The following is a 14142-nucleotide window of genomic DNA, read 5'->3' on the forward strand; positions in this document are numbered from 1 at the left end:
GAGATGGGCGGGAATTTGCGGAAGGGTTGCACTTATGTCACGTTGAACGATTCTCCTCAATCGCCGTTGGTCCCGTTCTTGCAACATCTCTTTCCAGCCGCAGCGATGTCGGAGATTCGATGTTTTACCGGATTCCTGATATTTACGGTACATTCGAGAAATGGTCGTACGGGAAAATGTGTCCCATCGTTCGTCCGTCGACTATAACACCGCGATCAAACTCACTTAAATCTTGGTAACCTCCCAACATAGCGGCAGCGACCGATCTAACACCTGCGCCAGACACTTGTCGTCTGCCGTGCGGGATCAGCCGAGCGGTTTAGGGCGCTGCAGTCATGGACTGTGAGGCTGATCCCGGCGGAGGTTCGATTCCTCCCTCTGGCATGGGTGTGTATGTTTGTCCTTAGGATAACTTAGGTTAAGTAGTGTGTAAGCTTAGGGACTGATGACCTTAGCAGTTAAGTCCCATAACATTTCACACACATTTGAACATTTGAACTTGTCGTCTTATACACGCGTTGCCGGCCCCAGCGCCGTATTCTGTCTGTTTACATATCTCTGTATTTGAATTCACATGCCTATAACAGTTTCTTTCGCGATTCAATGTATATATACGTCAGGAGGACGTACTTGAAAATGGAAATCTTCCGAAACAGCTATTGTAATAATCAATCAATATTTTACGCTGTGATACTGGAACCTTAGTTAGAATGTCCTTTCAATCATACATTTCACTGCAGGTTCAATCATCAAGAAATATTTAATAATAACTACTTGGCCTGCCATAATTAAATGTAACTTCCTTTTTGAAGTCCCATCGTAGTTTGGAAACCTTCTTCGATCTCCTCTGTTAGTGTAATGACATCACGTATGCAATGAACAGCACAGTTTCTGAAGTTTAAGTTTCGAAAACTGTACTGTGGAGGTGAGCGCCAGCACTCGAATGGAGACAAAAACACATTCGCAACCCACCACCATCAAAATATTAGCGCTGGCAACACGAAAAGAGCCTCGCTTTTGTTTTTGATTTTCTTTTAAAAACCAATATAGATCCTAAACCACATATATTTGAAAACCGAGAGCGCTTTAAGTTGCATTGACATAATTCGAAAGACACTGTTATTGCGGACATCCGTTTCTATTTAGTATTTCCAGTTTCATAAACTTTTCACTAAAACGACCAATCACATTGTCTTAGTGACAGCAATAACTGTTTGTGGTCGCAGATTGAAATCGGCAGATAACGGTAACATTTACGAGGATCATTCTGCTGCATTGTGGATGCTGAAATGCGTAATCGGCTTACAAGAACAAGTTACTCTTTTCAATTCATTCGGTTGACAGATTAATCAACTGTGTTATGCTTTGTTAATTTCAATTTACTGCACTAGTCGCTGCAGGGGATTGTCACTCGGCTTTGCCAAACTGCCCAGCTATCAGTGCGTCACCAGACCGCTAATTTAGTCCCGACAGGCGGTGGGCGAAATATAAACTCAAGTAGCCATTCAGCTGCAGCGACTCTCACTCCCGTCACTGAATTAATTAATAATAATATTTATATTAGAGTAAGATTTAAATACGAAGAACGACCTTCAATTACTGTGCGTCATCTGCAACGAAACAAGCCCACTTTCCGAGCTGCTAAGTGATTTTCTCCGAAAAGAACGTTGAATCCGTCGTTTGTATACCCTTTTAGAGCCTGTAATCACTTGAATTACTTAAGATTTAGGCATGTGTTTACCGATCTGTATCAGTAGATACTGTGTCTTACGAGCAGGCTCTTCTGCGTACTGATATATAGATATCGGGTTCGATTCCCCAACATCGAAGCCTTCTACGACGGAGAAGGTTTGGAAGAGTTCCAGTCATCCCTCAGAGGGTCAGTGGTTAGCCGTTTGACTGAATAAGCTGCAAAACTGAAGTGCCTGCAGCCCAAGTGATGCCAAATCGAAGGATATGCATCAAGCTGTGATCTGTCATTACAACTACTTTTGTTTATTTATTGAATTCCAAAATAAATGTCTGCACACTCAACCGCTATGATTTCTGTTATCAAACATATGTGTGCGACAAACAAATGGGAAACGAATTGTTTAACACTCACTATTTATTGATTTCCAGAGCAATTCCAACTCACTATGGTAAAAATATGATGATTTCTGCCAGTGAGCCACAAGAAATATTCCACAGATCACAATCTTGAGGATGTCGATGAGCTCACACTTTTATGAATTTCAGTATCTGGTATTTCACTAGTTTTAAAGTCAGTTGACAACTTGAGCTGATGGCACCTTACTGCAATTTTTACACACAAAAAAGGTATTCACGGTGTTACATCAATTTTACATCGAAAACCAGAAGTTTCTTTTGATACCACGATAAAACATAAAAATATTGCGTGTATTTTCTTCGCTACTGCCTTATAGGACCTATCGTAGCCTCTAGCCTGTTTGATTCAAATGGCTCTGAGCACGATGGGACGTCTGAGGCCATCAGTCCCCTAGACTTAGAACTACTTAAACCTAGCTAACCCAAGGACACCACACACATCCATGTCCGAGGCAGGATTCGAACCTGCGACCGTAGCGGTCGCGCGGTTCCAGATTGTAGCGCCTAGAACCGCTCGGCCACTCAGCCCGGCGCCTGTTTGGTCCACAAGGTCATGTTGCCATGGTAGTCGAAACATTTATGGAAAAGGAGTACGGGCGATAACAGGAAGAAGACGGGGAGGGAACCAGTATGGGTTTAGACCAGGAAGATTGACAGCGGATGTAATTTTCAGGGTAAAGCAGTTCCAAGAGAGTCTACGTGTAGTAAGAATTTAGTATAGCTGTTCCTGGATGTTGAGATGGCATATGACAATGTGAAAACGAGACCGTACTGAAGAACGCTTCAGAAAATGGGAAGTTGAAGGCCGGCTATGAGAAGAATGAAGGAAATGTCTCAAGGAAGTGTAAGTTGTGGCCGGCGGAGTGGCCAAGCGGTTCTAGGCGCTACAGTCTGGAACCGTGCGGCCGCTACGGTCGCAGGTTCGAATCCTGCCTCGGGCATGGGTGTGTGTCATGTCCTTAGGTTAGTTAGGTTTAACTAGTTCTAAGTTCTAGGGGACTGATGACCTACGAAGTTAAGTCCCATAGTGCTCAGACCCATTTGAGCCATTTTTGTAAGTTGTGTGAAAGTAGGAGGAGAGAAGATAGACTGGCTTGAACAGAAAAAAATGGGATGAAGCAAGAGAATGCACTATTCACTCCATTTTTCATCATCGTTACGAATAAGATAGCGACATGGATCGCAGCTTGAATACGAGATGAAGATATGACAGTAACGCCGTTTTCAGACGTTTTAATGCCGGAGGAAGCGGAGAAGGAGAGGTACAACAAAGGCTAAGTGTATGGGACGAAGTGGTTGGACACTATGGACTGTAACTTAATGCATAAAGTGTAAAGTGGTGGTGAAAGTGGGGAATAAGAGGACAATGGGAACAGATACACGTATCACATGGCGAGTACTAAAGAAAGCACCTGTGAAGAATAATAGAAGACAGCGGGAGAAACGATTAGGTGATAAGTGAACAGGGAAGGCAAGCCCATGGTTTCTTGCAGAGGCTAAGACCGCCAAAAGGAAAGCAAATGCTAAAACGAACGTATTATACTCCTGTACTCACATAGGCACCAGAAACTTGGGTAATGAAGAAAGAAGATAGGAAAGCGGGATACAGGCTTGTGAGAGGAAATATCGAAGAAACAGAATAGGACGTACTAGACTGGATAGGGACGGGGAGAGAAATATTAAAAGAAAAGCTCATCCAAGAGACCACAGAAAATACAATATTATTATTGTATGAGCTTGTTAGAGTAACGAGACAGGTCCACAAGATGACAGTAGGAGGCCATAGAACTACAGAAAGACCGAGAGACTAATGGATTGGTGGAATGAAGGAATATGTGAAGGAGAGAGAAGACTGGGGCAGAGTGAAGAGAGGAACGTGGTGAAGCATACAAAAATTCACACAGACAACTAATGTATTCTATAGATCACCAATCGTCTACACTATACTCTTGAGCTTCTCTGTGTTTCTATACTTGTTGGGACAAATGTAGACAATTTAAAATAGCGGAAGAAGTAAATTATCACGAAAACAAGCTGTATGGAACACGGTAATCTATACTAATAATAAAACTACAAAACGTAAGATGAATCTTGATCGTGTTTTCACACGTAACATTAGCGTAGCTTGGAGCAAAGTACAGGCTTAATTTCATCAAAATTGTATCTCAGAGAAAATGATATTGAGATTATAGTTTTATCTGAAATTATTGCGTCTGTTTGTTTGTCTGTCTGAACACACTAATTTCCAAACTTACTAGAGGAGTTTTCGTGGGGTGTTCACAAGCCATTTTAGCGTAGCTTGGGGCAACATACAGGCTTTATTTCATCAAAATCGGAAGAAGAAAAATAAGATATCGTGATTTACAGTTTCATCTAAAATTGTCTACTCAGTTTAGTATTTCGGATGTTTAATCATCATGACATAGTACACCAAAGATATAACACTGTGCGTTGTTAGTTTTGTAGTATAGCAAAGAACTAATAGATGCTGCATTTACTTTTTTTTTAACTTAGTGACAGCTGTATTTTCGGAAGTTTACGTTGGTGACTGAAGTAAGTGCTGCGATCTTATCTACACAAGTACAAACAAACATTGAATTTACTTAGCTAGGGTATACGGATGTAATGATTTCGATTTGCGTATTAAAAATTTAACGGCATTGCCTTGCCTGTGTACATAGGCTTTATTTACATTCTTTGCTAAGAAAAAAATGATATACGAAGTATGCTCTGTGATATGTGTGCCTACTCATTACATTTTGATTTCGTTATTTTTTTTTTAGGAATAAATATTCTTTTAAATCCTTTGTGTCCCCCTGAATATACCAGAATGGCTATACCGTCTCAAAAATCCAGTGAAGATTGTGAGGCAAGAGTCGCTACGGCTTGAGAACATCAGGTTTTAACTAGCTCCACGGAAACTCATTCTGATCGAGAGCATCCCGCATTATCTCGCTCCTCAGAACCCTTCACTCACCGAGGCTTAAAATTACTTCTCTCCAACACAACGCCATAGAAGCGAAAATTTTGGCTCGAAATGGTGCAGGTGAGCGAGTTTTTATACCTCGAATCCTGGTTATTCCTAACAATTTGCCGTTTCACTTTAACGTGTACAATTCCCATTGACCTTTGTTATGCCTTAATCATACACAAAGTAAAAGGCCTGATGCTGCGTGTTTCAGGCTTGAAGCTTAGTGTCGGTTGTTTTTCGCACTTACAGCTGTAAGTGGCCCTCTCCGGTGCTAGTGAAGCAAACAAGCTGTTTGTTAATGTCCCCAATCATACTATTTGGTACGTTATATGCCAAGAAAAGTTGTGTCAAAGATAAATTCTGTTCATACAATAAATCAATCAAAGCAGGAGATCGAGAGAGAATTGCTCGAATTAGATGTGCTCTACTGTTCAAGCTGTACATCACAGAAGTAACGACAGATATAGAAGGAAGTTGAAAGAGTGGCATTAAAAGTAATGGTGAATTATATAACCGAGAAGATTCGCTGCCCTCAGTGAAAGAGGGGGAGAATTATAGTAGCTGTTAAGGAAATGAGTAAGCTAATGAGAAGAGAATATAAACACATATTTAACCAGTGGAAGACGAAAGTAATTTTGAGCAGCACAAATGCGATTCTAGATTAACTGAACAACCCAACTGGACATCACGTGGTAGATGAAATGCAGGAATTCTGCTAAATTGGTAGCAAAATAACGAATGGCGATCGAATCTAAGAGGATCTAATAAACAGAGTACCAGAGGCAAAAAAAGCATTACTCGCTGAACGATGGCTACTGGTGCGAGACATAGGTCTTACTTTCTGGAAGAAGTTTCTTAGAATGTACGTCTGCAGCTGCACATCGCAGTGTGGACTGTGGGACAACTGGAGGAAGATGCGGATCGAAGAATTTGATGTCTAATGCTGTAGAAGAACGTTGAAAATTAATGAAGAGGTTCCCTGCATAAGGTCGAGGACAAGAATTGTGTAAAACATTGACTTGGAAGGAGGACAGGATAGCACATCAAGTATCGGGAGCTTCTCGTCAATAACCGTATTGTTTAATCAGTAATAATTAACGGACGATATTTACATAATTTTCGATATAGTAATTAGTTTAGATTTATTAAAACTTTATGTGTGACTTTTATACGTTCAATTACTATCGAAATAACTCGATGGCATTAGCTGTTAATTGCTTAATTAAAATCCACAATATGGCGTCTAACGAGGTGCTACCATTGACTCGTCGATTGCAAGCAACTTAGTTAAAAGCTTTCCTGCCCCCTCTCCAACCAACCCATGAAGTTTGAATGCAGCTAGTTCGATGGGAGCTCCCTCCCCCTCCCACCCCCCCCCCCACCCCCCCCCCCCACAACGTAAGTGCCAAATCAATGCCTCTAAACAGTTCGTGACAGGCACATGGGGTGGATGCAGCAACTAGCGCCATTGTCACTAGAAAATTGGTAACTAGCAGAGTTTGGAAGTGTCATGTCTTCTTTCACCGAAATCATCTTGCCTCATCTTCACTCGATGTCTTTGTTCCGTTTGATCATAATGCGGTAGACATGAGTCATCCCGTGTAGGGTAAAGGAGACACGTAGACCGTTAGCACAGTGCGTTGAATACAGATATGCTCAGCTAGTGTTGGCAAGCTGAAGAAATCAAGTATTCCTAGATTATATTAAATCATGTGGAACAATATTAATAATCAGCAAGCGAGCCGAGAGGTTATTGGTGATTCACGGCCTCTGAAGCTGCACGCTTGCCTTATGCCGCCATTTTCTCCTCACAATTCGCAGCCAAGCGAAGTAAGGAACTTATATCTGGAGTTCAGTTCACCACAATTCTTATCCTCTTGATGGCATCTTATTCTTTCCAACTTTCATTTGCAATACTTCTGCTTTATGCCTTATCCGGCATTCAAACGCACTCTTCATGTCAGTAGCAGGCTAGGGACAGAACAAGAGTTATAGTGTGGCTAGCGACAGAACAACAGTTATATTGTTTGTTACCTTACCTGCAATAGAGACAGTGCCAATATTCCACTAACCTCCTATACACCATTTCGTCCGTGTTCATGTACGGCACATATATTGCACACATCTATTCTTCTCCGCCTCCTTCTGTCCATCTCCTACTACCCCTCACTCTATACATCTCCTCCTCCCCCATGTCCCTGTTCATATCCGCATCCCCGCACGCTATATCCATCTCCCACCTTTTCCATTTTCACCTGCTCATTACAGCTCTCCACCTTCACCTACCAACTTCACCTCCCCCACCTCCCCTGTCGCTCTGTCCGTGTCATTCTCCACCTTACTCTAACAATCTCCTCCTCCTCATTTCTGTGAGCATCTCCTCATCCTATCCCTCTCCATATACCTCCTCCTTCCCCTCTCCTTGTCCATCCTTTCTCCTCTCTCCCTCTCACAGTAAGCCTCTTTTCAACTTGTCTCACCATTCGCCCCCCCCCCTCTTCTGACCATCACCTCCTCACCCTTACTCTCTGCCCATCTCTTCCTACCACCTCTCAGTTTATACATCATCCTCCTCTCTCAGTCCATCGTTTCCTACGCCATCTCCTCTTGCCCCTCTCTATCTTGTACTCTCTATGTCCATTTCTTGCCCTGATCTCTGTCTATCTCTTACTCCCCCTCCCCCCCTCTCTGTCTGTCCATGTCCATATGCACCGATAAACTGTCGAACACATTCCAATACCGTTCGTGTAACATGAAATTTGTGCAGAGCAACCTAGATGATAGGCATTATCAACATTTTTTATCTCTGCCCTTTCCCTATGAGAACTAGGTGGATCTTGCCCCTCAGTACCTCTGCTCGGATAACAAGTAGTACATTGAACAAATTTGAGTGAATTCGATCCTAGTGGTTTAGGAGGGGTTATGGTATACACACACACACACACACACACACACACACACACACACACGGAGAGAGAGAGAGGAGAGAGAGAGAGAGAGAGAGAGAGAGAGAGAGAGAGAGAGATTGTTATTTAAAATTTCTATGGAAGATTCACAAGAATATTTCTGAGAAAGTGCCTGTTCTGCCCAGTGGACATTATCGTTGTTTATTAGTTTTACTTTTTGCGTAACTCTCAACTGGACAGTACGACTGTGTTGGCTTTTGTTCTGCATGTCTATCTTCTTATTATGTTTGTTTAACTCCCTATCCTGGCATGATGTGTAACTAATTCAGTCACAGTCTTATGCTGCAATGAAACCCCATGCCTGCAAGTTGAAGTGTTACGGATTGGCAAATTTCAACAGCTAACCGCAAGCTAATCGAGCACATCGGAAACCACAGATTCAGTGATTCAGCCAATGCCCAGTTCAACAAAGGATGACAGCGAATGTGTTAAGACATTACATAAAAAAATTCCAAGATACCAAAGTCAATTATGGAATGCAAAAACAGTAGGAAGAGACAGACACTTGTATATTGAGGACGTTGGCTGGAGAGTACTGTGTGATGATGAGGTCGACTCCAGAGGCATAGAGGCGGGCCACATTAAACCAGTTATAAGAGTGGTGCGAAGAAAAGACTATTGAAATAACCAGACGTACATACCGGCAATGCGGCCATAGCGCTGGAACATCCTCTCGACGTCGGTCTTGGAACACTGGAAGGTGTTGAGGTTTCCCACGAAGACCCGCGAGTTGACCGCCTGCGGGTCTTGGGAGTTGGTCTGGTTGCCCACCTTGCTCATCTTCATAGCGAGGTTAGGAGGCTCAGTCTGGAACAAGAAAAATGCGTACTTTACTAAGGTTACAAGCACCTAATGCTCTAGCTTGAGGATCTTGCATTTGGTATAGCGTGAGAGGTGCCTGTCGTCGGATCTTTCATTTTCTCGTCACCTGTTTTCCTTTTCAAAGATACATAATAATCATTTTTACAATCATCTCTGAGATTTCTAACTAGCCACCTTCATCGCATTTCGATTCCGTTACGTTTGTAAACTGTTTTCTAAACCACTGCATCGGAAGCCTCGCCTCTGGGTACCAGCTAATTACAGGCATCGGTTACAGAGTTTGCCATGTGCTTCTTGTTTGGAGAGGAAGTCAGCCGTCACATTACCTGGTGGACCTGAGTGAACAGTGCTTGTAGTAGCAAGGACGTGTTTTCCACCGGAGACGTGTTAGAACAAAAAGACAGTTCTGATGAACCACTGTTGTTTAATGGAGGATCATGATTTTTGATAACTTTCACGGCACTCAAGATTGCCGGTAAAACCCTTCCAAGTTTTTGTGCGCGTAATTCTATGCGACTGTCTCCAGTAAGTTAGGTCGCGGTAGTGTATTCGTCGCACGCCGATATACAGGGGATACGCAAAATAGTGTGAACTGTGGTAGTAATGGGATGGTTGTATTTGACCGTCAACAATGCAGGTAAGGCACATGCCGTGCTGGACTGTGCTTGTTCAGCACAGACTAGGCATCAGTGCAGGATGTTTAGGAGTAGTGCACACATCGTATCTGCATTCAGAGGCAGAGCTCGACGTGCAATGAAAGACCAAAAAGAGTTCCAGAGAGTGCAGACTGTGGTGGCCGAAGTGGTAACCAAGACAGTGAACTTACTGAATGTTTCAAGAGCAACTGCTTCAACAGTCATCACAGCCTACACAAATCATGGAAAGACGTCATCGTGTAAACGTAATATTCGGCGCAAATCAAAACTATATGACAAAGATCGTCGTACGCTAACAAGAATTGTGTCGAAAAAACACAAAACTATGGTACCTAAAGTGACTACAAAGCGCAATAGCCATCTTCGAGACCCCGTCTCTTTCGACACTATCCGCCGAGAACTCCATAATGCGAATATTCACGGACGAGCTGCTACACCGAAACCATTAATGACGACAACCAACGCAAAAAATCGTAAAACGTGATGTCAAGAGCACAAATCCTAGATGGCTGATCATGGAAACACGTCATATGGTCCGACGAGGAAACGTTTTCGTTATTTCCAACATCGGGCCGGGTTTACGTTTGGAGAACGCCAAAAGAAGCGTACGATCCTTATTGCTTGGTTCCAATGGTTACGCTCAAAGGCCGAGTTACTGCCAACGATTATGTGAACACTTTAGGTAATCAGGTGCACCCGATGGTTCAAATGTCGTTCCCCAACAATGATGGCATACTTCAGGATGACAATGCAGCCATTCACACAGCCAGGACAGTACAATCGTGGTATGAGGAGCATGCAACTGAACTGCAACGTCCTCCCTGGCCAGCACAGTCACCGGACTTGAACATTATCGAACCCTTGTGGGCGGTATTGGAGCGCATACTTCGTAGCAGATTTCCGTCTCCCTCGTCAGTGCAGAAATTAGAAGAGGTTCTGATCGAAGAGTGGCATAACATTCCACTAGGGACTATACAATGTTAAATGCTTGTATTCCACGAAGAATTGCAGTTGTATTACGATCAAATGGGGTTCCAACCCCTTATTAACAAACCATTGCCAAGTAAGTACATGTGTACACATTATTTTGCCTATCCCCTGTATTCACACGAGTTCACACAGTGAAGTAAGCGTGGAGTTGTAACGAATTAAGAAGTATTGAGAAGCTGGTCAGTGCCTTATTTACCACATTAATTCATTCTCTCTTGCATTCAGTTCTCCCATCGAATGTTTTATGAAAACGAGAAGGTTAGTTTGAATTTCACATTATGCACCCGACGCTGTAATCTAGTTTTGTTGAGTTGAATATATGCAGAATTCGCAATGTGGATTTGTATGAGGTTAAGCATATTCATTTTTAACTAGACGTGTTTAACAGTCATTTCTATGTCTTTTCCATGTCTGCTCAAACACTGCACATAGAGTTCAGCTAAGACATGCGAGGCGTGAATCTCGGATTGCTGTCGAAAAATTCCTATTAAGATGCTCAACTTCTGAATCCACCGTATAAACACGATCACATACAAACATGAGTACATGGAGAAACAGTTCCGTAGCACTGCCGATCGCTACAAGCGTGAGACTAGAGCAAATAAGCCGTGCCTGTTTCTTTCGTAAAGCTGCTTACTCTCGTATTTTCTGGTATACTGAGATACGAATATACTGGCTCTTTATTAACCGTTGTGCTCAATGATAAAAAAGTGTGTGCTGTGTGACGACATCTGAGGTATTATTTCGGGTGAGATGGCGTTAGTAATCTATGCATGGGCATTAGAATGTTGTTCTGGCATCCATACATATTATAAAAATGTGTGTCTGTGTGTGTGTGTGTGTGTGTGTGTGTGTGCGCGTGTGTGTGGGTTTCACATGTACTCCAAAATCACTGGACCAATTTCAATCAATTCTGGTACACATATCCCTATCAGTCACCAATCGTCTTGGGGGTAAGGACCACCTGCCTACCATAGTTCACGAGATATGACGTCATAAACAACGATATCCGTGAAAAACGGCCACATCATATATGACGTTTCCATTTATTACTCTATACGACTAACTGTATACGGAATAGTTTTCGCTGTCAGTATTCGCATTGGCCACTCTATGTACCTGTAAAAGGATATCGTGGGGCCACTCACAGTTCAGGAGACATGCCGTTAAACACGCGTGAAAAAGTGCAGCATTGTGCATGATGTTTAAATTTACTGCTTTTTTCAACTAACTCTATTCGCAACATATTTTTCAGACAGTATCCAGACAGGCCACTGAATTTAGGTACAAAATTATGTCATTATATGACACACAGACCAAGAGATATGACGTCATAAACACTGAGATGCCTGAAAAACTGCCGCGTCATGCATGATGTCCAAATTTATTACTTCTTTGTTAATCATTCTGTTCTCAACACATTTCGCAGATAATATAGGCATATGCCGCTGAATGTACCTACACAATTACATCATTGTCCGACACACAGTTCAAGGTATATGGCGTCCTTAACACTGAGATACGTAACAAAATGTCGCGTCGTGCATTCTTTATTACCAAGACACTCCTGTAGTCTAGGAAACTTACGGAAATCCCTGACACCTGGCAGCGCTTTTGACAGTTTTCAATTGCGAAGCCCCAATGGGTGTACGCGAAGACAAAAACAGCCGTGTATAGAGTTATGAAGAGGTGTCGCCATAGAGACGTTTACAAAACCGCGTTGTCGGCACGCGAAGCAGCTTCACCCATCGTATAAAAACTGGCCGCGACCACGTTTCTTTATCAGGATACTGTTCTTATACATTTGTACATTACGAATATTTCTTTGTGCGGCTGTTGTACAGTTTCAAAGGTGTTTTCACGAATAAGTAGAAATCAAAATTTTTCGGCACTTCACTATGAAGACAGGTACTTTTTTGTTTTCGTTTCCAATTGAAAATTCGCAAAATCGATACCCAGGTAATGCCGGGTTTGTCAGACATTATCAGTATAATATCTGAGTTCACTTTGAAACTGTACAACAACCGCACAAAGAAATATTCGTAATATACAAATGTATAAGAACAGTATCCTGATAAAGAAACTTGGTCGCGGCCAGTTTTTATACGCTGGGTGAAGCTGCTTCGCGTGCCGACAACGCGATTTTGTAAACGTCTCTATGGCAACATCTCTTCATAACTCTATACACGGCTGTTTTTGTCTTCGCGTACACCTCTGATGTGGTTGGTATTTTTGACACAACGCGCACACACCTCTCAAATTTTATATTTAAATCGTGTTGTAATTACCAGTAATGAATGATCTTCACGATTAATTTGAGTAGCAGGAAACTGTTAGCGACAACATCTGCCATTCAAACGTACTTCACTATTTTAAAAAGTTACGCTTCGTGTTCTTGGCGGCATGTCATGGTTTGTTATGTTTGTTGAGGTTTTTGATGATTTCTCACTACAGAACACTCATTTACATTAACTTATGTAAATACCACCGTCACATGTGTTCCCAGCTCAAACGTTGTACTAGGTTTCAACCACAGTTCTGCTGAAGCGATCTATGATGTTACTATTCTAGACTCTACGTTACACTAATCCACATGGTACCTTATGGGATGCAGCACGTACATTTCTATTTAGTTATTATAGGGCTTAAAGGATATTTACAAAATAAAACTTATAGATTTGCACATTGCCATTACCGGTACTGAAAACCAAAAACAATATTTTATTTCTAAGAAAGCACACCACGCAAATGGCTTCCAGCGGTGTCGACGGCCTACTGAAGACATTCGCGGAAGCCTCTCCTTACGTTCTCTTGAAGAATGGTCTCCGTCACTTCGCTAAAGCCACGTTTGCACTGAGATCTTCGAAGCAGCTAGCGCAAAAGCATTGCAGTTTTTATTCTGTTATTTAACCTATTCAGTCTTTGTGTGAGAAAGTATCTGTCCCACATATGTGAACCAAGCTTCCTTATGGCACCTGCTTCATTTATAAGAGGGCGCATTTACACTTTTCGTAGGCCAAGCGGTCATTTCAGTGACAGGAAACTGGTTGATTGAGGTGCATTTAAATATTCATTTAAGCTTACAGACTAAGTGTTCGTCATAGTAAACACGGTTGTTGTTATTTAAACAGACGCAGAAAAAAAGCATAAAAAATTTAAAAACCGCTAAAAATACAATAAAATGCATCTGTATTTAGTTATGAAAATGTAATTAACATACAAAATGTTACATAGCTAGTTTTACAGAAATTAATAAGTGCCATCATATTTATTGAAAGCATCTATTAACTGTCACAAGATTTCATTTTATTAATATTGTGTTTAACTTTTCTTGCAATGTAAGAAACACAGTTAAGTAACATTTACCCTTCCAGAATAGTATTGACTGTAAAGTACAATTTACTTCCTTTTGGAAGCACGCAGAAACTTATAAATCTCCAGTAATTTCTCATGTCTTTTCTCTCGTAAATTATTTTTTAATTTTGATAATACAAGCCCATAGGTGGAGAAGATCTCGCTATGGATACAGGAATGGCAGGGCAAGAAACGAGGAACTAATAAAGCAGATGTAAGAATGGGTTAGTTTTTGAATAAATTTAGCATAGGAATTTAAACTGAACTATTTAAT

At 41.7% G+C, this 14142-nt stretch overlaps 1 protein-coding gene across 3 annotated transcripts in view; it reads right to left on the bottom strand.

Annotated features, from left to right (window-relative positions):
• The window catches only part of LOC124795060 (RNA-binding protein Raly-like), a 431777-nt gene that overhangs the window by 178600 nt on the left and 239035 nt on the right, over positions 1 to 14142 (bottom strand). For all 3 annotated transcript variants that reach the window (XM_047258861.1, XM_047258860.1, XM_047258859.1), the window contains exon 2: positions 8688 to 8853. In XM_047258861.1, the coding sequence (XP_047114817.1) occupies positions 8688 to 8832 (145 nt within the window). In that variant the 5' untranslated portion in view covers positions 8833 to 8853. The remainder of the gene's footprint in view (positions 1 to 8687; positions 8854 to 14142) is intronic.

This window comes from Schistocerca piceifrons, chromosome 4, assembly GCF_021461385.2.
Source record: "Schistocerca piceifrons isolate TAMUIC-IGC-003096 chromosome 4, iqSchPice1.1, whole genome shotgun sequence".
In the NCBI taxonomy this organism is placed as follows: domain Eukaryota; kingdom Metazoa; phylum Arthropoda; class Insecta; order Orthoptera; family Acrididae; genus Schistocerca; species Schistocerca piceifrons.